Raw genomic sequence first — 26,802 nt, 5'->3', positions numbered from 1 at the left:
TCCTTAACTAACCCGCTGAGTGCTGAGAGAAAACAACAAGCGTTGCTGGAACCCAGAGTTCCCCGGGGAGTGATTTGTGTTGCAATTCCTCCATGAGCCTTGGATTCTTAAAAATATGGCTTGCATTAAACATTGTCATTTGTTTCTTACAAACTCAGTAGAGGCAAGAAAAAGTTTTCTGTTCTGCAAGCAACATGGACAACTTTGCCTATGAAAGTTTCTATCTGATGGCCAAGCTATTTCTAAAAAATATATAAAATTTAATAAGCAAACTTCAATGCATGGTATAATCACTATAAATATTGAGGAGAAGTGTCTGATTCATACTGGACATATTCTATGATATTTCATCGTTGTGTGAAATAAGTTATCAAGGTAAAATAAACCAGGAACACATTTCACATGTGATCTTTTAAAAGCAGCATGTGTCAATGTTATTGCTCGATGGAATTGCTTGTGGATGTTCCCTTCTTTAAGATTTTCCTTCAAGCGTAAAAATAAACATTTGATATATTATGCATGAAATAACCACGACTGAAAAATCTTGCTATGTAACTTTATATCATGTGTTCAACATGTGTGATGATATCCTGTCGGCTGGTTTAGCTCGGCAACAGCCAGGCAATGATACTATACAGGGGTCATCAACTGCAATCACTACCCCCATCCACTTTCCCCTCTTCCATGCCCTGAATAAGAATCCATATCCCCTACCTGTTTTCCCCATTCACATCTAAAACTACAACGGCACTCGGTAGAGAGCATGCCGCCACCAGGCTGAACATTTTATGTTCTGTATCCCACTGATAGGCCAAATAAGGATTCGGACCTGAACCAAAATGTAATCTGCTAGGTCTTGTCACATAACCAACTCATCAACAACTTTTTGAAATATCATGCTATATATTGTTTTTGGCCATATCAATTAATGGTGAAGAATCACTTGAAGAATTTTTTTTAAATCTCGTATCCGGAACTTCAACAAACTCGAATTGATTCGTCATTGTCACACACCCAACCAGTCCACCAAGTTTCTGCCACCAAAGGTAAATGAAGTAGTGGGATCCTTAGGGATCAGTACTAAGATCAGTACTTTGAACCTCAAACATCCGGGGCCTCCGTTCAAACTTGACTGATCTCTCCATTCAGGTTGCTTCTGACAAACCAGACTTGATCTACTTAACAGAAACTTTCCTCCTTCATGATGTCTCTGATTCCTTAATATCTCTCCCTGGTTACTCCCTCCTCCGGTATGATAGACCTGAGCCTTGTCCTGGTGGTGGGGTTGCTATCTTCATAAAAAAAACTCTCTTCCTCAATCTCCCTGCACTTCCCTATCTACACCCCACCTCCAGGAGTACCTCTAGCTATGGCTTTCCCTCCGCTCCCACCTTTTGTTCCGCACCTGCCGCTTTTTTCCTTTTGTCCGCTCCCACCTTTTGGTCTCTTTTCAATCCACTCCTCCCTCCAGGTCTTTAAAACAGCTGTTCACCACCATCTCTTATCTTCTCCCATGCCAAACCTTGATCTTCTCTACCCCCATTAATTCATCCCAGATCCACTTTTTTGAAATACCGACTTCTTTCGTGGAAGTCCCAGCAGTGTCCATATGTTTTATACCTCACCCACCCTGGAAACCATGGTATCCATGGAAACCTCCATGCATGGCTTGCAAACTTCCTCACCGGTCGCAGTCAACGTGTGGCCCTGAATGGATTTCCTCATCTCCCCTTCCTGTTAGGGCTGGAGTTCCTCAAGGCAGTGGTCTGGGCCCTGTGCTTTTTCATGTCGTCATCAATTATCTATCCGACTGTCTGGAAAATCCTCTCTATATCTTTGCTGATGACTCCACTCTCTGCCGCTCCATTCCTCTTCCCTCAGATCGGCAGTCTGCAGCCTCCTCTCTCTCTGCAGACCTGGACAAAATCACAGACTGGTGAAACAAGTGTAACATGTCTTTCAATCCTGACAAATCTCACACTCTCACGATGTCTCTCCGAAAAGACTATCTGGACAACCCTTAAATCTACTTTCTCAACAATCCTCTCCAAGACTTTCTGTCACTCAAGCTTTTGGGTCTCAATAACTGCCATTTTCTTTCCTGGGAAAACCACATTTCCAAGCTGGCCTCCAAAGCCAGTCACCAACTGGGCATCCTCCGTCGTGCAAAGTCCCTCCTTGGCACACCTGTGCAGCTCACCACATACAAGGCTTTTATCCTCAGCTCAATGGAATGTTTTTTGTGTCCGTTTATGTTTTTTTGTGATTTATATTCGCTCTTACACGAGCCTCAATCTTGCATACAAAAAAAAAAAAAAAAAAGACCATTATTCATAATTTACATCAATTATTCGGACGGTGGGGTTAAAGGCCTACTTTCTGAATTTGCAGGTGACAAACTTGGAGGTATGGTCGATAGCATAGAGGGTGTGATCAGATTCAGGAAAGTCTAGATACCTTCATAGATAGTGTGAAAGATTGGCAGATGCAGTTTAACATAAAGAAATGTAAGGTGCTGAGAATGGATAAGGAAAGAGGAAATTAAAATAGGAACTACATAATGGAAGGGAAGTCTTGGAACATGTGTATGGGATTTCATCAAGTCCCTATCCTGACAGGGGCAGCAGTGTTCTAGGCTGAAAGACACTGTGACCTATTTCCTTGCGGCTGGTTGTCGGACTTGGAAAAACTGTTGACAATATCCCATGTTTGGCCTTGGCAAAACATTCTTTCCAAATGAGGCTTATCCTGACCTGTCAACTTTGGATAGTTTATCTTTGGGGCGGCAGGCTGTGTCTTTGGGAATGGATGAACAAAGGATGTTGTTTTGATTTCCTTGGTCCTTGAGGAAAGTATATTAAGCTGACTACGGGTTGTGCCTGGCTGAGATGTTGGGGCTGGCTGTGGATGACCATGATGTCACTGTGATGTCACAAATGGTTTTACTAGCCTATACGCCAACATCTTCCATGCATGTATTCTTATATGTAATAAACCTCTTGTGCACTGTCCGAGTTTGGCAAGGTGCTTATACCGGGGAAGGGGATTGAAACCCACGGCACATGTCGCACATGAGAAGGATCTAGGCATGGTAATATATGTGGGAGGTAAACAGAGGGCAAAGTGCCAGACAGCTCTAGGTAGAGCTCACAGGATTTTAGGGTTGTATTTTCAGGGAGAAAATATAAAACAAAGAAGGTAGTTTTAACACTGTATAGGAATTAAATGAGGCCTCATCTAGAATATTGTATTCAGTTTTGGGTAACACATCTGAGGAAGGACATATAGTTGCCATAGAGAGGGTTCAGCATATGGCTACTAGATTTGGGGTTGGGATGGGGGGGGGGGGGGTGGGAAGGTACATGGACATTGGCAGGACTTGTTAGCTTGCGGTTGGATGGGGGATAATATAAATGCATCGTCATTGTGATTTCTGTGGGAGGCTCTCATTGAAGGGTGTGCTTGCATGTTCAGTCTTTGTGCCTTGCTCTCCCACAGCCCAACCAAAAATAAAAAACAGCAACAAAAACGCATTTTTATGGTAATAATAAAAAAAATACTTCTTTAAATTAAATATTTTTTATTGCATGCACGGGCAACTCCCTCCCCCCACTCCACCTTTCCCCCATTGAGATTGGGTCTAAGGCCTGAGACAGATTTATTTGGTCTCTGTTGGTGTAGCATAGGCATGATGGGCCGAATGACCTTCTCCTGTGTCAAACCTCTAGTTATTCTCTTTTGATGGAGGAGGAGGCCATGAAGCCGATCATGCCCACACATTTGTGCTAATATCCATGTACTCCTCTATCCCTAATGCATCTAGGTAAGCTATCTTAATTCCAGTTTAATAATAGTTGTAATTATCCCAACGATCACTGCTAATGTCATGGTTATCATTATCACATGGATTACCTCCTATTTTATGTAAACATTTTTTTTATTCATTAATATCCTGGAAAAAGCTACATTAGTGGGGATTAATCTTTTTGGGATAATTACAATGATAAAGATAAAAACAGTAATGAAGATCTATTGGCAATGTGAAGTGCCCAGGTTTGAGTAAATTTTCTTTGTGCATCATTTTATAATGTCCACATCTTTAAATGGCTATTCATGTTTTGATCAACGTTTCAGTGCTTATTCACACAAAGGTCAGCAATGAAGACACAAATGATTAATGAAAGCATTTTGCAAAGGGAAAAACCGAGGTATGTATGATCATATTCAGATTCTCAATTATTTTTCATCAAATATTCATCCTCCCTTTGGCAATGTGTGCACAATATTAATTTAATTGTGTGCTGTTGGCAACTTTGCAAGGCAAATGTTCCAGGTTCAAATAGATTGTTTATTTCCTATAGTTTAATAAGGGCTTATTTATTCCTGACAAAACTTTCTGACGTTGTTTCCCATACGCTGGCGATATTCATGTTTGTATTGATTGGTCATTCTACTTAGATCCAACTGATAATGCGTAAGGTTAGGTAAGTGAGACATTTACTCAAAATCCCTTTCGCTTTAATATTGTTCTCAAACAATATGCACAAGCCTTACATTTTAAGCTCCATTTTTTTTCATTAAGAGGTTGTTCCTTCTGTTAAATCCAAGAAGCGAACTTTTTTAGTTGCATCATATTTGTGGGTGTGACTACATCTCTGATACAGTGCCCCCCTGTAGATTAAAGCATATATTTTGTAAATTGGCCAGGGTACTATAGCTGTTATGAGCTAGAGGGTACAGTGCCTTCAGAAAGTATTCATACCCCTTGACTTTTTCACATTTTGTTGTGTTACAGACTGAATTTAAAATGGATTAAATTGAGTTTTTTTTGTCACTGATCTACACATAATATCCCATAATGTCAAAGTGGATTTTTTTATTTAGGAAATTGTATAAAATAATTGAAAATGAAATACATAAATGTCTTGAATCAATAAGTATTCAACCCCTTTGCTATGACACTCCAAATTGAGCTCAGGTGCATCCAATTTCCTTTGATCACCCTTGAGATATCTCTACAACTTGATTGGAGTCTACCTGTAGCCAATTCAATTGATTGGACATGATATAGAAAGAACCACACCTTTATATATAAGGTACAACAGATAACAGTGCACATCAGATCAGAAACTCTACCATGAAGTCCAAGGAACTGTCCGTAGAACTCCGAGATAGAATTGTGAGGAGGTACAGATCGGTGGAAGGTTATCAAAATTTATAGAGTGTTGGAAGTTCGTAAGAGCACAGTGAACTCCATCATTAAAGAATAATTTCCCTGAAAATGGGACAATAAAGATTTATTATTATTATTATTATTATTATTATTATTATTAATATTATGAAATGGAAATAATATGTAACTACTCAGACTCTTCCTAGAGCTGGCCGTCCGACCAAATTGAGCAACCGGGCAAGAAAGACCTTGGTCAGGGAGGTGACCAATAACCCAATGACCACTTTGACAGAAATACAGAGTTCCTTGGCTGAGATGGGAGAACCTGCTGGAAAGACAACAGTCTCTGCAGCACTTCACACATCTAGGTTTTATGGGAGAGTGGCCCGAGAGAAGCCACTCCTGAGAAAAAGGCACATATCAGCACATCTGGAGTTTGCAAAAAGGCACATGAAAGATTCTTAGAGCATGAGGCAACAAAATATTTTCAACTCTTTGGCCTGAATGCAAAGCGCTACATCTGGCAGAAACTGCGCACAGCTCATCAGTCATCTAACACCATCACTATCGTGAAGCATGGCAGTGACAGCATCATGCTATGGGGATGTTTTTCAGCGGCGGAGACTGGGGGACTTGTAAGGATAGAGACAACAATGAATGGGGCCAAATACAAGCAAATCCTTGAGGAGAACTTGCTTCAGTGTGCAAAAGACCTTAGCCTGGGATGAAGATTTAGCTTCTAACAGGACAATGACCCCAAGCATACGGCCAAATCAACACTGTAATTTGCTTCAGAACAAGAATGTGAAAGTCCTTGTGTGGCCCAGCCAAAGCCCAGACTTTAATCCCATGGAGAATCTGTGGCAAGACTTGAAGATTGCTCTTCACTGATGTTCCCCATCCAGACAGAGCTTTTTTTTTTATACAGAATTGAGGCTCGTGAAAGAGCTAACATTTATCACACAAACAAATCAAACAGACAAACAAGATATATAAAAAGAGGGAGCGGTAGACAAGATGGGGAGAGAAGGGCAAGCACACAAACACAACATTTGAGAGCAGGGACATCGGGAGATGTGTGGGAGAGAGAGCTAATCTGCAATCTTGATCTAATCTTGATTAGAGATTTAGATTAGATAATTATAATTTATAAGTATTATAATTATAATTTATAATCATAATTTATATAATATAAATTTAATTTATAATTCTTGATTAGATAATTAGATTAGATAGCTTGATCTAATCTGCAAGGAAGAATGGGAGAAACTCCCCAAATCCAGATGTGCAAAGCTGATACAGACATACCCAAGAAGACTCGAAGCTTTAATCACTGCCAAAGGTGCTTCTACAATGTATTGACACAGGGGGTTGAATACTTATGTAAATTAGATATTTCTGTATTTCATTTTTAATTATTTTGTAAAACAATTCTAAAAAAAACAATCCACTTTGACACTACGGGATATTCTGTTTAGATCAGTGACAAAAAACCTCAATTTACTCCATATTAAATTCAGGCTGTAACACAAGCAAAAGTGAAAAAGGTCAAGGAGTGTGAATACTTTCTGAAGGCACCATTTATGCATTTACTTTGAAGTTTTTTTTATTTGGGGATTGATTATGTTTTTGAAACTTGGTTGGATTAAGCTCTAAGATTTCAACAGGGGTAAGGAATTTGTAAATACTCCAGTGAACCACATCAATTATTCGAGCTGTTCTACAGAGATATTTATTAAGTTTGTGCCCTATCCCTTTTGTATACAATTGTTCATTTAGAGAAGGGACTTCCAACTTGACTACGTGCCTGACCATCTGTTGCCTTAGAGACAGATGCAGAATATTACCATATTCAAAGATGCAATGCAGCAATTATCACCTCAAAATCCAATCCAATTACAAATCGTCAAACATTCATAATGACATCTGGCAATGTTCCAATTTATTGCGGAGAATCATATCCAATCTTATCCACGTGGTAAGGAAATAGTGCATAAAATCACACCCACACTACTCCTCCTCTAATTCTATAATCCTATGGAACACACTCAGTGATGGTCCAAGGAAATTACCCTGCAACAAGCATTGTTGAAAACTGGGAAATAATAACAAAGAAGATGCACACTATTGAAGTCCATATTGGCTAATGCTGGTAAAGTTAACTTGAGAAAGCCATTTTATTAAAGACCCGGCAGAAGCCCATGAGTCAAACAGAGAATGGAGAGATTGGTTGAAAATAAAGAATGGGGAGCCCAGCAGCAACACAGATGGCGATTGAGATCATTCCAAGAAGGGAGGACTTGCTACAGTTGCCCAAATTCAGAGGCGTGAGAGTGTTGTGCAAGGATAAGATCCATGTGAGGCCACCAGCAACAGCAGTCTTCTTGCCAAGAACCTGTGCCACATGAATGTGGCCTACATACCATGCCATGTGGAAGACAGCTCCTTTATTGTCGAGCGCTATCTGGCTCCATGCATTCCAATACATTGCACTGGAGAAACAGAGCTCAACTGCGGTTTCTCCCTCCCCTCAACGTCTCTGCAGCTTGCAGAAGCATTCAGGCTGCATATGTGGCCTGTTTATTGTGAAAACAATGACGAACCAAAATTCCATCCCCTTTTTGTATTGTCCACACACATGTATTTTGTGCTGTGTGTTTAAAAACACACATCGAGTTATATCTTCGATTTTGGATTACATGCATTGAAGCTTAAATCACATGCAGTGCTGGGTGAGCAACCAACCTATAATTTAGAGTTCTTCAAATGCAACTACCCCAAACTTAAAAACTGATATATATATGATTGACAATTGAACTGTGTAGTTTTTATTACTGGAAATGTAGCATGTGTATAGTTTAATAAAGTAGTTTGTGTTTTTGTAAGTGGTTCCCTAGGAGAGTAACTTTTTTGGAACGTGCTACACCTCTGCATCCTGACATTGCACACTAATGCGCTATTGTGCCTGGTGTTAGCTTAATGGTTAAGATTGTTGGCTTAAGATCTTTGGGTCTTGAGTTTGAGTCCCTGTCACGCCGTTAAAATAACACCAGGTGAGTTGACTCAGCCTGTCATCCTTCCGCGGTTAGCAAAATGAGTTAGAGATTACATGGAAACGGGAAGCATTGGATTAGCAGCACAGCCATACTGCCAGAAAATGATGCAAGCAGTAGTCACAGGTGGCAAAAGAAACAACAACAACAACAACAACAACAACAACAACAATGTGTTATTATAGGAAGGTACTGAAGGAGTCCGGGCTCCAGCAGAATACGGACAAAAGGATAGCAAGGCACAAACTCGTCCGAGAAGCTATTTATTCGTAAAACCAACTCGGGAACACTGTCAAGCCCGTTTATTGGGCTGCCTTATAAAGCACAACCAGAAACCGAAACCGAAACCGAAAGCCACGCCTCTCAAGCGAGGCGTGCTTCGGTGGTCACGTGATCGACAGGTGCAGCTGATTATACCCGCACGCGCGGCACGCTTTGGTGGTCACGTGACCAGCCACTCTGGCGCCGCGGATCCCCGCCGGTGACGTCACCGGCTGAAGCAAGGAGATTCTGATGCTGGTCTTGCTTGGGGTACCCATGGGTCGCTACACACCCCTCCCCCCCCCCCAGAATGGACTTGGTCCAGGGAGGTCAACCTGAGGGGGGTCCGGATGACCCGACCGAAACGACCCCTGGCCAGTCGCGGGGGGGGGGGGGGGGGGTCCGGTGTGGTGGCGGGTGGTCGGACGGGGGGTGCAGGACGGGGGGGCGGCCGAGGGGACGGGCAAGTCCTCGGGGGAGGCTGCCGAGGTTCCTCGCGGGCCTTCCGAGGTTGCAGTTCGCGGGTGCAGTGCCGAGAAGGCTCGAGCGGTGCACGCGAAAATCGGGTGAGCCAACCGAGGGGCTGGTCAAGGCCTCAGGGGAGGCTGCCGAGGTTCCTCGCGGGCCTCCCGAGGATGCGGGGCTGGTCAAGGCCTCGGGGGATGCAGTGGACGGGGGGCGGCCGAGGGGCCGGGCAAGTCCTCGGGGGAGGCTGCCGAGGTTCTTCGCCGGCCTCCCAAGGTAGCAGTGCGCGGGGGCAGTGCCGAGAAGGCTCGAGCGGTGCACGCGAAAAGCGGGTGAGCCAACCGAGGGGCTGGTCCAGGCCTCGGGGGAGGCTGACGAGGTTCCTCGCGGGCCTCCCGAGGTTGCAGGGTCGGAGAAGTAGTTGCGGTTGTAGTTGTAGGTGCGTGAGGGTGACGAAGCGGCCATGCCGCGAACGGCAGTGCGCGCGAAGGTGACGAAGCAGCCGTTCTGCCAACGTCAGTGCGCGCGAAGGTGACGAAGCAGCCGTGCCTTCGGAGGGTCTTAGAATAGCTTCACCCCTCCGGTCGTAGAGGAGGAGCCGAGCGCGGTGCGCGAACCTCATAGTCATGGCCGTCGTTGTTTCCGAAACTCCGGCATTTCGAAACCGCATTCGAAACTGCGCCCAAAGACGTGCGGGAGAAGCCGGCGTCACCAGCTTAGGTGGCTTCCCTGGCTAGGGCGTGCTTGCCGTGTCCGTTTGCAGCCCCCGCATCCGTGCGGGGGCAGTCGGGGTGGCATGTTCAAATTCGGGGTCACCAGTGAAGGAGTCCGGGCTCCAGCAGAATACGGACAAAAGGATGGCAAGGCACAAACTCGTCCGAGAAGATATTTATTCATAAAACCAACTCGGGAACACTGTCAAGCCCGTTTATCGAGCTGCCTTATAAAGCACAACCAGAAACCGAAACCGAAACCGAAAGCCACGCCTCTCAAGCGAGGCGTGCTTCGGTGGTCACGTGATCGACAGGTGTAGCTGATTATACCCGCACGCGCGGCACGCTTTGGTGGTCACGTGACCAGCCACTCTGGCGCCGCGGATCCCCGCCGGTGACGTCACCGGCTGGAGCAAGGAGATTCTGATGCTGGTCTTGCTTGGGGGACCCATGGGTCGCTACAGTACCATATAAGATCCTTCATGTCTGTCAGTGATGCTCACAGACAGGACAACTAGCTCAATGCCTGATCCGTTGAAGGATGATTCTCTTCATGATATAATAGTCTAGCTGCTGATAAAAATATTAGCCCCCGTTTGACTTGGTCTGAAACGGAGTCTTATGGATTGGGTCTCGTCTGTCCATCCATCCGTCTGTCCATCCGTGTGTGCGTCCGCAACCATATCTTGGAGATGTGTGAACTGATTTTGTTCATACTTGGTACAAATATAATACATGATGATATACATATGCACATCATTTTGTTTCGCGATGCGATCAAAGATGGCCGACTGGCGGCCATTTGAGTTGTAAAAAAACCTGATGTTGAACACGTCCTCAACCATTTCTCGGACATGTTTGACCGGTGTTGTTCAAACTTGGCAAACAGATAAAGAATGATGGCTTACATATGCACATCATTTCCTTTCGAGAATATATCCAAAATGGCCGACTGGCGGCCATTTTGTTACTTAAGTGTGTCCCCAACCATTTCTTGAACATGCATGGTCTGATTTTATTCAAACTTGGCACAATCATAGCACATGATGGCATATGCATGCACCTCACTTTATTTTGCGATCTGTTCAAAGATGGCCGACAAACAGCCTTTAACTCTGTACAGCAAAATTACTAAAACCATGTCTTTTTCTTCTTGTTAACAATGATGTGATGTTAGCAAAATTAATCTCCAATATCTACATATCAGTCTATTGCTAATACATCAAGTTTTGCTCCTAACATTTCTGTTACAAGTAAAGCAACTATTGTGTTTGATTCTCTTCTTTTTTTTTGTTCTTTTTGTGGAATCCACATCCCATTTGCTGAAACCATTTGCAGGTTTTACTTGGCCGTTATACCAGATCAAATGCCTAGCTTTGATAAGAGGGTAAGTGCATAGAATCAGGACACTTATAGGTTGGTAAATGGTATGCTTTTTTTCTACAGTGTGTAAGACTTGTGAAGGAGCTTGTTTATTTATCACATGCTGAAGAAGGACTTTTGAAGACGCGATGTACTCTGACACAAATTGCAGGGATATTAGGAGATAAATCAATAGTGTACATAAGATACCTGGAGTTCTGGCATCATGCGCGTTGGATTCAGAAAGGAATGCTAAATAAGCCATCCCTTATCTACAATGGTGCACTCCTTTGCGGCACTCCATCAAAATGACAGTTTCGTCATCAAATCTGCCTCCAACTGGACTGGGAACTTATTTATATAATAGTTGCCCTTCAGAGTCTAAGATTCCCATTCACATGTGATAAGTGAACACCTGGGTGCATGATTTTGTTTATAGTGTAGGAGCTGTAGCTGACACAGCAAAGGCATTTTTAGATAGTATCCAAGAAGACCAGACAACTAGCAAAATCACAATAATTGTGATTTTGCCCAGGATGCCATTGATACCTCACATACTCTTTGTCGAATGACATTGTGAGATATTCAGCCTCCACCGGCTAATGCTAGCAGAAAAATCTATCTGAGGGTCTGCACACTCATTGGTGCAACACCCTTCCTGCAAAGTGCCAATCTGACAGTTTATATTCATGAAGGGAATCAAACTCGTTAGGCAGCTCAAAGATAAATGCGTTACCGCTGCCTCTCTGTCAGAGGTTCAAATTACATAATTGATTGGTGAACATCCTAGAAATGAATTGAACCTTCCCACCATAGTTGACATTAGTCATTTTGCTGACTGACAATATAGTAATACTGTATGACTTTGTATCATAAAATTGGAATGTCCATTGACATTTAGGCATACTCATGTAAATAATATATACCAGCCGAAACCCGTGGAAAATCCACGGAAGGGAGGATGTGGTGTATGGATAGAGTGTACCATTATGGATGGCATAGGGGAGCGCTCATGGGATCTTCTTCTTCCGTTAAGCTCCAATTTTTTCTCTTTAAGTTAAGTCCAATCAGTCCTCTCTGCTCGAAGTGCTCAGGCCATGCCTTCCCGCTCTCATACTTTTATTGCCGTTCGGTGTAGAAAGGGATTGACATATCGTTCATCTGTTTCAGCTCGTTATCTTTAAGCTTCCTTACGTCTCGCCACCTGCTACACCTCTCTGAGTTACGAGGATTTATGCAACGCACCCCGAGTATCGCAACGTCACTCCATTTAACTTTATTAAAATGACGATAAAGACGTTTCCTTATATATCCTAATTTAAAATGTTCAAGGGAATAAAAAGACCATTTGGTTCACACCACCCATGTTCGCACCACTCGACTGTCCAATCAGCGGACGGCTCGCTTCGCCTTCGCCCAGCAGACGCCAATACGATGGCGTCGTAAGATGGCGTCGTATCGGCAGTTAATCGGATGCTTTTGGGCCCCAACGTCGGCTAATTCAGATTTTTCGAGTATGTCTGTACGTGATAAACAAAGAGCGCGGTTCGTAGATCGTAAATGCATTAGTGCCGTGGGCATCGGGTCACTGGGTGCGGCATAAAAGGGATAACAAAGTCGAGTCCTTATGCTATTATTATATAGAATAACATGGACAAGTAGGTGAGATATTATGACAAGCGTTGCAAATTATTGAGTAAGATATAAAATCCTTACTATCATTTACAAACCAGTGTGTGTGTGTTTGTTTGTGTGTTTGTTGGGCTATTCCTCCTACAGTTCTGGCCCCATTACATCCAGACTTGCAACATAGGATCAGCATGACTCCAAATAGTGTATAGGTGTGTTTTTTTAAATCTTTGCCGGTGGTCTTGGTGTGCAGGGGAGGGGACGCAATTTCTCTATGTAAATGTGTATCGTGTAGCGCCACCCCAGGTGGGAGCAGGTATTACAAGTACCACCCTTTACAGTACAGTATTCCTGTGTCCTGCACGTTTTCCAGTGTAGTGAGCTGTTTTGAATTATGCAGCGAGAGGTATTTTGGAGAGATGTTGAATTACAAGTTTGAATTCGGATAATAATATAACCCACCTGACCGCTCCCATATGGAGCGGGTGCTTCTATTATCTTTAATAGAGTGGAAAAATTAATACGGTTTCGTGCTTTCCCAAATGTTGATTGATATAGTTAACTTGCAATAAAATCGGTAATATGTAAATGGCGCTGAAGACTCATAGAATGCTGGAAATAATTAACGTGCTTTTATTCAATGTCAGTGTGTCCCTTCACCCATTGCTTCATGAAGAGCCATGTGGCTAGATTCAATCACTTTCTAAAAAAGAAAAATATCTCTGGAATTTCCTGCACAGAATCTCTGTTTCCTTTTTGTCTGTACAGGAGCATCAACTATTTCAGCTGTTCAAAACCTGGAGGAATTCTGATGCTCAATGTTAGTTATTTCCTTCACTGCATCGATTTGTTTAGCAACTTTGCTGCTGATTATAAGACAACGTTTCCATGAAGTTTTCCTTGTGTTGATAGCAAAGGGCCACAGCCAAAAACAGACGCCATGCTGGCAAGCTTGAGCAGAAAAAAGTTCACATCTGGAATGTCGGAAACCTCTGGATCTGGAAAGAACAATGTATTCCTTGTACGTAATACAGACAAAACCACTGAAATGAAAGATTTTTTTCCATCCTAGAACAAGGACCGATCTTAGCCTCAACATGAACTTTGGAAAGGAGTTCAAAGCAGCTATTCTGATCGGTTGGCTCATGATGCAGGAAACCCAGCTTAAAATTCCATATGCTAAATGTGTTTGCTATTCAATGTACTTGTGATGTATGTAAAAGTACAATGATATCGACTAATGCGTTTGTTCTCCGTGTGTTTTTTGTATTAGCTGCTCCATAAAGTTTAGATCTGCATTGTTAAAAACCTCAATTGTAAAAAACCTCAAAAACCTCAAACCAAAAACCTCAAGAGCCACAATAATAATTTGCATATCAGCCTGCCGTAGGATACCTTGTATCCTAGGGTACCAACCAAGTTACAACAATGTGTACCACAGATACCTAGGGTACCCAACCACATTGGCATTGACCATTCAATGGTAGGTCACACAAAGATGTTTGCGTCTGAAAATGAGGTTTTCTTCCAGACTGCTCATCACCACCTTGTCGTCTTTACCGCATCCACTTCTGAGCTTTTTGATGCTTGCTCACTCCCGAATCATTTTCCTCATTGCCACTCCCCTTTACTTCTGTCGTCTGTCTGTGCAAGTTGTTGTCCACCTATTCCCCTCCACCCATATGTCAATCTGGCGACCTTTTCATCTGTTGGCTCTTAGATGAGCCTCGACTTCCAAGAGAGACAAAAAAGTGGCTCAAGTCATACAAATACATATATATATATATATATAAGGTTATTAGTAAAAAAAACGTTGTCTAGAATTGAAATAAATCTCAGGGATTTTTTAACATACACTAGGTGCTAAAATCAGTTGGTATCAATCAGTTTCCGAAGCAAAGTTTTGAAGGAACAATATTCAACCTTTTGGTGCGGTCACCTCCTATTCACTACAAGATTATTTGTCACCTTCGTCTTCATGTCATGATGAGATATTAGGAGAGAAGAAATACTGATACAGTACATTCTTCAAGACTACAAGGTTTGGCTCTGTCCCTTCCTGTGTGACTAATTGACCAGGCGCCCCAAGAATCTGTGGCATTTGGAGATCACAAGGGTTTTAGTGGAGGATGTACTCTGCGGTTCAGGCCACAAAGAGCCACGTATATTTAATTTTCGAGACAGTCCTGAATATTGCCAGTTTCCATGTTAAGGGAGAGATGGTGGCCTCACCTGAATGCCGGGGGTTCTTGAACGATTTCAAACAAAGCGTGAAATCAAATGCGATATATGCGTTCTGTTCATTCCCAGACTGTGGCCAACCTTACATACTATTTGGGGAAGAAGGGTGGTGTTAGAGGGGGGCGTTGGAATCTATAAAAATGCAAATGAAGAAAGGAGTGTTATGGTAATTTGTTTCGTATTGCTCCAACCATTGCAGCATTGCATTTAAATGTGCCTGAATAATGTGACATGGAACTGCTATTACTTAACTTTAATGCCCTCATCAGGATACGAGTAGATATACATCTGGTAAATGTGATCAAAATGTGTGCAGAGAACTATTTTATCATGGAGGCCTGTATGACATGCTGTACTATAATATCACCAGGGTTTATTTTCCAAAGGCCTGTGTCAGGAACGTGTAGGTTACACCCTAGTGGGATCTCAGAGCACAAAAGTTACATGGGTCACGAGTCCCATAGGTCATGGGTGATGTGGGTCATTCGCGTGGGTCATTCTGGGAAGGTCAAACGTATCCGCGCCGTTTGGAATTTGTTCCTCGTAAAAATGGTACATGCTTTGGTCGTTACACAGCAATGGAAATGCAGTTGATGATAAAGTTATCTTCCTCTGAAGTCATGTTTAGATGGTGGTTTAAATTGATATCATCTGATATTGAAGGCAGAGTTGGGTTTGAAAGGCCTGAGGGTTCTGTTCAATCTGCATTGACCAACCTTGCAGTGTTAGATTCATTTTGAGCCACTTGTTTTTTGAATGACACCAAATCTACAATGGCAGTTCAGCAATGAATCCAGAGCATAATCGTAAAGCATGCCGTCATATTAACTGGAGGTTGAAATGATCTTTGCTAATCTCTTGCCGTTGTTTTATTCTCTCACATCTTTCCCCATTTCCATTTCCCGGATTCGCAAAAACAAACACCTCGCAGCCATGAGTGTGCGGTTCACGTTTCACAACAATCGCCTCATGCAGGACAGACGGAGAGTGCGGGTGTCGCTGCCAGATGGGGAGGATCTTTCTCTCATCATTGGCGTAAGTCCTTCATCCCTTCCATGGCCTCCAACAAGGGTGATGCATTGAAGTTAAACTGAATAATGTAATAATGTAATGTAATGTGTAATGTAATGAATAATATAATAATATAATAATTAATTAATCATGTTAATAATAATTAATTAATAATTAATTAATAGTGAACGTTATCATTAATTAATAATGAATGTCAATTAATAATTAATAATATCAAATAATAATTATAATAAAATAATGTAATATAATATAATAATTGAATAATGTAAAGAATAATGCAAACTAATGTAAACTGAATAATTATTAATACTAGCGTGACTCGGCGTGCTCTGCATGCCTCACCACACGTCGTTTCAGAGGGGTAGGCATCTTTGACCATTTCGATATCTTTTGGGTCTTCATGGTGTTTTGGGTCTTCATGGTGTTTTGGGTCTTCAGGGCCATTTGGGTCTTCAGGGTCTTTTGCATCCTCTGGGCCTTTAAGCGTATTTTGGTTCTTTGAGCTGTTTTGGGGCTTCAGGGTCTTTTGGGTCTTTGGTGTCTTCAGAGGCTTTTGGGTCTTAAGGGTCTTTGGTGTCTTTTGGGTCTTCGGTGTCTTTTGGATCTTCTGGGTCTTCAGGGGCTTTTGGGTATTAAGGGTATTTTGGTTCGTCTTGGTCTTTAAGGGTATTTAAGGGTTTTTGGGTCTTTTTGGGTCTTCGGGGTCTTTTTGGTCTTCAGGGTCTTTTGGATCTTCGGGGTGTTTTGGGTCTTTGGGATGTTTTGAGTCTTCGGGGCGTTTTGGGTCTTCGGGGCGTTTTGGGTCTTCGGGGTGTTTTGGGTCTTCAGGGTGTTTTGGGTCTTTGGGGTGTTTTGGGTCTTCATGGCGTTTTGGGTCTTTGGGCAGTTTTGGGTCTTCGGGGTGTTTTGGGTCTTCGGGGTGTTTTGGGTCTTCAGGGTATTTTGGGTCTCAGGGTATTTTGGGTCTTCAGGGGTCTTGGTGGCCTGAAGGGTCTTGGGGGAATTAAGTGGTCGTCAAAGTTCTGAGGGGTCTCAGCAGTCTTAACGCAATAAAGAGGGTTAACTAAGAGGGTGGTAATTTTAGTTGAAGAAGAAGAAGAAGACGTTTTTGTCGCATATAACATAGCGACAAACATAACCATATACGTTTGCTTTATTATAATAAGATAATAATGAATATTAATTTATTAATATTCATTATTATATTCAGCGCATTGCATCACACTCGTCCGTAAAAACTGCATTCTTACTTAAACTTTAAAACTGCGAAAACTTAAAAACACCCAGACACAAAATAAAATTCCAGCAAAGCATGAGGTAATGACACATTCCACTCCGAAAGATGGAGCTTTATATTTTACAAGTTGAAATTTTAGCTTGTTAACAAAATTGCTCACCTTACGATGTCCGGTAAGTGGATGGATCCTTTGATAATTTTCTTTTCCATCAGACATGAGAACAATGCGTCATTTTTGCCAAATTCATTTTCATTCTGCCTGCGCAATTTTCTTTTTAAAGCACGACCAACTAACAACCATCATCATCCATAAAACCACAACTGCCCCCATGGCCAACACAATCTCCACATCTTCTGCCATCACTACTATTAACTCAGCCACCATTATCTCCATGTCTAACATCATCCAAATACACACATTCAGTAATCCTTGTAGACGCACTCACTATTTCCTTTTCAAGGTTATATTACTTGTGATGACCATAATGATCACTGCTGTCATCATGTTTGTTGGTCTCATTGCTATTAGTAATATTATTACCTCCGTCACCAAAGGTGGATGGAGGTTATATTTTCACCACTGTCTGTTTGTCTGAGAACAAGATATGTCAAAAAGTGGTGGACGGATTCGTACGTATCTTGGTGGAGAGCTTGAGTGTGTGTCAAGGATGAATCGATTCAATTTTCTTGAAGATTCGAATCCGGATCAAATAATTTTTTAAGTGATTCTTCGCCATTGGGAGATCGGGTTGAATCCGATATATAGCAGGATATCTCAAAAAGTTATGGAAGGAATTGGACGAAACTTGGTGGACAGGTTGGGTGTGTGACAAGGACTAATAGTTTCGATTTTGGTGAAGGTCTGAATACGGATCCGGGATACGGGAATTGTTTAAAATTTTAAGTGATTCTTCATATCTGAGAGATCGGGCCAAAAGTGATATATAACATATGATATTTATAAAAGTTGTAGATGAGTTATGGCTAAACTTGGTGGACGAGTTGGTTCGGTGACAAGAACAAGCTGATTAGACTTTAGTTCAGATCCGAATCCAGATCATTGGGATACAAAACAAGCTGTTCAGCCGAGCGGAGGTATGCGCGCTACCAAGTGACGTTCTCTCTACTGAATTATATTTTCATTGGCCAGGATTATGAGATTTGATGAAATTCTCATTAGATTTCGATCTGATCTTGTAATAAGTAATACGGTCAGATTTTTGTCGTTATTATACCATACCATGTCTTTCCCTCAAATGGTTCACACAAATGCTTCAAAAGTGAAGAGAAGGTGTGGTGGATGCTTTTGGGTCTCACTATCTGCCATCATATTTCCTGGGACAACCACATTTCCAATCTGGCCTCCAAAGCCAGAAGCCGACCGGGTATCCTCCATCGTGAGAAGTCCTTCCTAGGCACACCTGAGCTCCTTACCACATTCAAGGCTTTCATCCGCAGCTAAATGGAATACTGTTCTCCCCTCTGGGCTGGTGCTCCGGCCTCACACCTCGCTCGGCTTCACGCTGTTGAAACCAAAGCTTTCGGAATCATTGGAATCTCCCGCGATGAAGCTAACTCCGAGGGCCTTTCACTCACTCACCTTTTGGGTCTTAAGGGTCTTCGGTGTCTTTTGGGTCTTTGGTGTCTTTTGGATCTTCTGGTTCTTCAGGGGCTTTTGGGTCTTAAGGGTCTTTTGGTTCGTCTTGGTCTTTAAGGGTATTTAAGGGTCTTTTTGGGTCTTCAGGGTCTTTTTGGTCTTCAGGGTCTTTTTGGGTCTTCGAGGTGTTTTGGGTCTTCGGGATGTTTTGAGTCTTCGGGGTGTTTTGGGTCTTCGGGGTGTTTTGGGTCTTTGTGGTGTTTTGGGTCTTCGGGATGTTTTGGGTCTTCGGGGTGTTTTGGGTCTTCGGGGTGTTTTGGGTCTTCGGGGTGTTTTGGGTTTTTGGGGTGTTTTGGGTCTTCGGGGTGTTTGGGGACTTCGGTGTCTTTTGGGTCTTTGGTGTCTTTTGGGTCTTCGGTGTTTTTTGGATCTTCTGGGTCTTCAGGAGCTTTTGGGTCTTGAGGGTCTTTTGGTTCGTCTTGGTCGTTAAGGTGTATTTAAGGGTATTTGGGTCTTCGGGGTGTTTTGGGTCTTCAGGATGTTTTGAGTCTTCAGGTGTTTTGGGACTTCGGGATGTTTTGGGTCTTCGGGGTGTTTTGGGTCTTTGGGGTGTTTTCGGTCTTCGGGGTGTTTTGGGTCTTCAGGCAGTTTTGGGTCTTCGGGTGTTTTGGGTCTTCGGGGTGTTTTGTGTCTTCAGGATGTTTTGGGTCTTCGGGGTGTTTTGTGTCTTCAGGATGTTTTGGGTCTTCGGGGTGTTTTGGATCTTCGGGGTGTTTTGGGTCTTCGGGGTGTTTTGGGTCTTCGGGGTGTCTTTGGTCGTCGGGGTGTCTTGGGTCTTCGGGGTGTTTTGGGGCTTCAGGGTAATTTGGGTCTTCAGGGTATTTTGGGTCTTCAGGGGTCTTGGTGGCCTGAAGGGTCTTGGAGGAATTAAAGGGTCGTCAAAGGTCTGAAGGGTCTCAGCAGTCTTAACACAATAAAGAGGGTTTATTAAGAGGGTGGGAATTTTTGTTGAAGAAGAAGAAGACGTTTTTGTCACATATAACATAGCGACATACATAACCATATACATTTGATATATTATAATAAGATAATAATGAATATTAATTTATTAATATTCATTATTATATTCAGCGCATTGCATCACACTTGTCTGTAAAAACTGAATTCTTACTTAAGCTTAAAAACTGCGAAAAATTAAAAACACCCAGACAAAATAAAATTCCAGCAAAGTATGAGGTAATGACACATTCCACTCCGAAAGATGGAACTTTATATTTTACAAGTTGAAATTTTAGCTTGTTAACAAAATTGCTCACCTTATACGATGTCCGGTAAGTGAATGTATCCTTTATTTTTTTTTTCTTTTCTTTTTTTGTATACATAATCGAGGCTCGTGAAAGCTAACATTTATCACACAAACAAATCAAACAGACAAACAAACAAAGTGTATAAAAAGGGGAGCGGTAGACAAGATGGGGAGAGAAGGGGAAGCACATAAACACAAAATTTGTGAGGGACATCGGGAATGTGTGGGAGGGAGAGGACTTGGGGGGAGGCGGTGTGGGAATGGGGGGGGGGGGGGGCGTGGGAGAAGTATAAATACAAGGACACCAAGGACTTCCAGGAAAGAAGTTGGGATTTCAAAAAAGAGGATTTGGGGTGAAATTAGCGGGGGTAGAAAAGATCAAGGTTTTGGATGGGGGAGGATAGGAGATGGTGGTGAACAGCTGTGTTAAAGACCTGGAGGGTGGAGTGGGATTGAAGAGAGTGAGGGAGTTTGTTCCAGAGGTGGGAGAAAAGAGGAATGAAAGAGTGAAGGTGAGCAGAAAGTCTTGATTTTGGCAGTTTAACCATAAGAGGGTTGCAGGCAGATCTTGTGCGACCTTTAGGAATATTTGGGGGAAAGAGCCCAGAGAGAGCTGGAGGAGCAAGGCCGGAGAGGAGTCGGTAGAAGACAGAAAGACCACCAACCTGCCTGCGGTGAGTAAGTGAAAGGCCCTCGGAGGTAGCTTCATCACGGGAGATTCCAATGATTCTGAACGCTTTGGTTTCAACAGTGTGAAGACGAGCTAGGTGTGAGGCAGGAGCACCAGCCCAGAGGGGAGAGCAGTGTCCAGAGTATCCTTTGATAATTTTCTTTTCCATCAGACATGAGAACAATGCGTCATTTTTGCCAAATTCATTTTCATTCTGCCTGCACAATTTTCTTTTTAAAGCACGACCAACTAACAACCATCATCATCCATAAAACCACAACTGCCCCCATGGCCAACACAATCTCCACATCTTCTGCCATCACTACTATTAACTCAACCACATTATCTCCATGTCTAACATCATCCAAATACACACATTCAGTAATCCTTGTAGACGCACTCACTATTTCCTTTTCAAGGTTATATTACTTGTGATGACCATAATGATCACTGCTGTCATCATGTTTGTTGGTCTCATTGCTATTAGTAATATTATTACCTCCGTCACCAAAGGTGGATGGAGGTTATATTTTCACCACTGTCTGTTTGTCTGAGAACAAGATATGTCAAAAAGTGGTGGACGGATTCGTACGTATCTTGGTGGAGAGCTTGAGTGTGTGTCAAGGATGAATCGATTCAATTTTCTTGAAGATTCGAATCCGGATCAAATAATTTTTTAAGTGATTCTCCGCCATTGGGAGATCGGGTTGAATCCGATATATAGCAGGATATCTCAAAAAGTTATGGAAGGAATTGGACGAAACTTGGTGGACAGGTTGGGTGTGTGACAAGGACTAATAGTTTCGATTTTGGTGAAGGTCTGAATACGGATCCGGATACGGGAATTGTTTAAAATTTTAAGTGATTCTTCATCTCTGAGAGATCGGGCCAAAAGTGATATATAACATATGATATTTATAAAAGTTGTAGATGAGTTATGGCTAAACTTGGTGGACGAGTTGGTTCGGTGACAAGAACAAGCTGATTAGACTTTAGTTCAGATCCGAATCCAGATCATTGGGATACAAAACAAGCTGATCAGCCTGGCGGAGGTAGGGTAGGGTGGGGCAAGAGGCCCAGTAGGGGTCAAACGCCTACCCACAATATATACTAAACCACGTGATGCAACGAGCCCCATGATGCCTTGCGAGCTTCCTTCCGCAAACATCCTTTCCCGCCACGACGGCGACACAGGCAGAGAAAGCGGTACGTTTCTCAGATGTTTTTCTTTGTTTTCGTCCTGTTTGTTGTAAATTTCATACTTCATTTGTTCAGTACCATCATCTAAATAGCAGAAGAAACAGAACGTCTCTACTTTTTCTTGTTATAGGGATCTGTTAGCTATCTGTTGATGCCAGATTAAACTAGTTGCCTCCCTTGCTTTAAGTCAGATTTCCAAAGATACGATTTGTAACAGATTGGGTGTCAAACGCCCACTGGGATGTTGGGGCAAGACGCCTAATGTGCCCCTCATTCCACTGAATGTAATACCGACTTGACTTGAAATGCTAGAGTACTGCATGTCTCTCTCTCTCTCTCTCTCTCTCTCTCTCTCTCTGTCTGTCTCTGTCTGTCTCTCTCTCTCTCTCTCTCTCTCTCTCTCTCTCTCTCTCTCTTTCTGTGTCTCTCTGTCTCTCTCTCTCTCTCTCTCTCTCTCTCTCTGCTATGCTAGTAAAAGTGACTATCATTTGAATATATTCCGCTAAGTTATGAATAAAAGAAATTATGATTTAGAGACTGAATCATTTTTAAACACTTGTCAACAGATACATGATGGTGAGAACATACAAAAGGAAGACAGAGAGGGGCAATTATGGCCAAAGCAACTTGTCTGCAGCCTTGGCAGCAGTGAGCGAGGGACTTCCACTCATTCGTGCCAGCAAGGACTTTGGTGTTCCGGCACGTAGGCCTACCCTATGAAGGCACAGAGACCAGCAAGTAGCAGCACCTGGTGTGCTGAATTTTGGGAGATATAAGAACGCCCTTGCTCCTGAGATTGACGCGCAGCTGAAAGCACATGTAACGGAGATGCAGAGGCGACTGTACGGTCTGAGGATGCGGGACAGGCAGCGTCTAGCGTTTGATGTTGCTGAGAAGGCTCAAATTAGCCACCCTTTCAACAGAGAGTCCCGGATGGCAGGAAAGGACTGGGTCCAGAACTTTCTCTCCCGTCACGACCTCACCCTCAGGCAGCCTCAAGCAACCAGCATAGCGCGTGTTGTGGGCTTCAATAAACCCAGGGTCCAGGGTTTCTTTGACCTCTTCAAGGAGTGTTTGACAGCTGAAGACTACACCCCTTCAAGAGTGTGGAACATGAATGAGACAGGGCTGACAACTGTTCAAAAGCCCAGGAAAGTCATGGCCACAAAAGGTGCTCGACAGGCTTCGAGTGAGGAGGAAGACTGGCCTTGTCTTATATGCTGTGAGGAGTACAGCCGTGCCAGACCCAGGGAGGTGTGGGTGCAGTGCCAGTTGTGCCTTCATTGGGCACATGAACAATGTACGCCAGGACTGGCCCAGTTCCTGTGCCCAAACTGCGAGTCGGATGTCTCGGACTGACATGTGCCCATGACTGTTTGAATTTGACCAAGTCACAATTCATGACATTTTGTATTTACAGTGAAATTTCCTCTGTGTAGGAGACTATGTTTTTCTAGTCAGACGTTAGTATTATCTTCTTTTTATGTAATTCGGAAGTAAGGGGCAAAACGCTCACTTCTCAGGGGCAACACGCCCACAGTAAGCGTTTTGCCCCAACCTGGTGGGCGTTTTACCTCCGGCATGGGGCAAAGAGGCCAAAAAAAAAAAATCACTTCTTGTTCTTTTTCGTTTTTTTCTATCTTGGTGTGCTTGTGCTATTATGTAGCGCTAATGTGTCCTTATTGTTTGCATTTACTTTTAGTTCTCTATAGCTGCAACAGGAGCAGATATCAGCAATCTTGCTTAATGGGGACGTCTTGCCCCACGCTACCCTATGCGCTCTACCGAGTGACGTTGTATCTACTGAATTCTATTTTCATACGCCAGGATTATGAGATTTGATGAAATTCTCATGAGATTTCGATCTGATCTTGCAATAAGTAATACGGTCAGATTTTTGTCATTATTATACCATACCATGTCTTTCCCTCAAATGGTTCACACAAATGCTTCAAAAGTGAAGAGAAGGTGTGGTGAATGCTTTTGGGTCTCACTATCTACCATGATATTTCCTGGGACAACCACATTTTCAAGCTGGCCTCCAAAGCCAGAAGCCGACTGGGCATCCTCCATCGTGCCAAGTCTTTCCTTAGCACACCTGAGCTCCTCACCACATACAAGGCTTTCATCCGCAGCAGAATGGAATACTGTTCTCCCCTCTGGGCTGGTGCTCCTGCCTCACACCTAGCTCGGCTTCACACTGTTGAAACCAAAGCTTTCAGTCATTGGAATCTCCCGCGAAGAAGTTAACTCCGAGGGCTTTTCACTCACTCACCACAGGCAGGTTGGTGGTCTTTCTGTCTTCTACCGACTTCCCTCTGGCCTTGCTCCCCCTGTTCTGTCTGTGCTCTGTCCCGCATATATTCCTTCAGTTCGTACAAGAACTGCCAGAAACCCTCTTCTGGTGAAACTGCCAAAATCAAGACTCGCTGCTCACCTTCACTCTTTCATTCCTCTTTTCTCCCGCCTCTGGAACAAACTCCCACACTCTCTTCAGCCCCTCTCCCCCCTCCAGGTCTTTAAAACAGCTGTTCACCACCATCTCTTATCTTCCCCCATCCAAAACCTTGTTCTTTTCTACCCCCGTTAATTCACACCAGATCCACTTTTCTGAAATACCAACTTCTTTCCTAGAAGACCAAGCAGTGTCCATGTGTTTTATAACTCTCCCACCCCCCACCCTTCCAATTCCCCCCACCCCCAACGCCAAGCCCTCTCCCACCCACAGATCTCCCAATGTCCCTGTTCTTTGCTGTTGTACTTGTGTGCTTCCCTCTCTCACCCCATCTTGTCTCCCGCTCCCTTTATTATGTGTCCGTTTATGTTTTTTTGTCATTAATGTTAGTTCTTACACGAGCCTCGATCTTGTATACCAAATATATACAGGGTGAGTCAAAAGTAGCGCCCGATTTCTGTATATGTATATATATATTTTGCATATATATATTTCTGTCAGTTGATTGTTTGTTTGCCATTTGTATTAGTGTACAAGAAGGTATAAATAAATGAATGACATGTTTATCTAACCATTTATTCGGGGGGAAATTATTACGGAAGTGTACCAAGCTGTTTTACTTGCAATTTTCAAAGTGCCCTCCCTCGTGATCGATGCACAATTGCAGCCGAGCAGGCACAGAGTGGCACACACGCTTGCAGAGTTCGATATCAATTTCCTCAAACTTTGCAGTGATTTGAGCCTTGAATTTCTGAATGGTACGAGGCTTTTCACGAGAAACAAGGTCTTTCATGAGCCTCCAAATAAAGAAATCTGGATGTGTAAGGTCTGGGGAGCGTTCCAGCCACTCGATCGGACTGCGGCGGCCGATCCACTTTCCGGGAAAGTTTTCATCAAGCCACTGACGAACATGACGTCCATAATGAGGTGGAGCTCCATCTTGCGGAAATAACAGTCCTGATCTTGTAACCTGGGCCAATAATATTGTCTGCAAGACAATAAATAACAACATGACATCCCAGAAAGAATCTGACAGCCGAACAAACAGAAATCAGGCGCTACTTTTGACTCACTCTGTATATGTATGTATGTATGTATGTATGTATGTATGTATGTATGTATGTATGTATGTATGTATGTATATATATATATATATATATATATATATATATATATATATATATATATATATATATATATAATTATATATATATTGTTACGGACGCGGTTAAGATGTTATTATGGGCCGAGCGGATGGTCAACCGCGACCGTTACAGGATCCCCGATTGGCCCGACTCCCCCAACGTTGACCAGATCGCACCACAGATATTCAATTTGGAAACCTCTAAAGCGACCGAAAGAGAAGGAAGAGAGAAGAAGACAGAGTACGGAGGAATAACAGGATTTATTATACACACAAGCAAAAAGAAGGAGCGATCAAAGTTATTTACAAGCAATGGATGGAAGAAGCAGTCACACAGTGAATCGTTAGCTTATACTAGTCAATTTACTTAACCCCAGGACAACGATTAGGACAGACGACGTTCACACTTACACGGGGGATATTGCAGGCAGGTATGGCTTGAGGATGGATGGTTGTTTTGGGAGGCAATGGAGGGTCCAGCGTGGATTGCTGCCTGGCGCGTCCTTTTCGTGGCCTGCGGCCCCTTAGCTGCCCCCTTAGCTGCAGCGCAGCTGGTCGCACGATGGCTCGCACACACCTGCTCGTTCAGGCGTCTTCCTTCTCCCCAGCAACCACGAGCGACAGCAAGCAAGAGGACGGGGTCAGAGCAAGAGGGTGGAGTGCGTCCCGCGGCGGCTTATATTGGTTTCTCACCGAACCTTCGCGCACTTTCTCGGGGGTTCCCGCTCCGCCCTCTCTTAGCCAAACCCCTTGTTCTGGGTTGTATGAGCGGGGCCGACTTACTCCTCCCCCCTATGACGAGGGGGGCGACCCGTCTTCTCTAGGCACTCCCCTTGTTCGTAATGGCCGCAAATGCCGAAAACCGGTCAGCAGCTGCAGGTAATGCGCCGTCACGTTGCACAGCAGTTCAGTACTGCAATAAACGGTTGCTGTCAAAGCTCAAGTGGGGGAATCCCTGGCACTTGAGCTGCCATGGATCATCGGAGGGGCCTACGCTTTATTTCGTTTGATGCAATGCAGAGTCAATCTAGTGGGAAACACATATTTAGCCTACATAGAATAAGGAAATAAACTATTTTAAAAGATATATCGTGGCCTGTGTGTAAGTTTCATGGAATTAACTAGGAGGACGGCTGCGACCATTATTTACATTACGAGGGTGTTACACACAACAAAACCATACTTTTCACATTCGTTACACTTTCTCCAAAATTGTTACACTTCTCAAAACCGTTACACTTCTCAAATTCGTTACACTGCACCT

At 43.3% G+C, this 26,802-nt stretch overlaps 1 protein-coding gene across 1 annotated transcript in view; it reads left to right on the top strand.

Annotated features, from left to right (window-relative positions):
• The window catches only part of FRMD6 (FERM domain containing 6), a gene marked incomplete in the record, with an annotated part of 358,089 nt that overhangs the window by 19,117 nt on the left and 312,170 nt on the right, over positions 1-26,802 (top strand). Inside the window, 1 exon segment of the mRNA XM_078785433.1 lies at positions 15,829-15,932. Coding sequence (XP_078641559.1) covers positions 15,831-15,932 — 102 coding nt within the window.

This window comes from Myxine glutinosa, chromosome 1, assembly GCF_964187855.1.
Source record: "Myxine glutinosa chromosome 1, kmMyxGlut1.1, whole genome shotgun sequence".
Taxonomy (NCBI): Eukaryota; Metazoa; Chordata; class Myxini; order Myxiniformes; family Myxinidae; genus Myxine; species Myxine glutinosa.
This window is presented reverse-complemented; position numbering and strand designations above follow the sequence as displayed.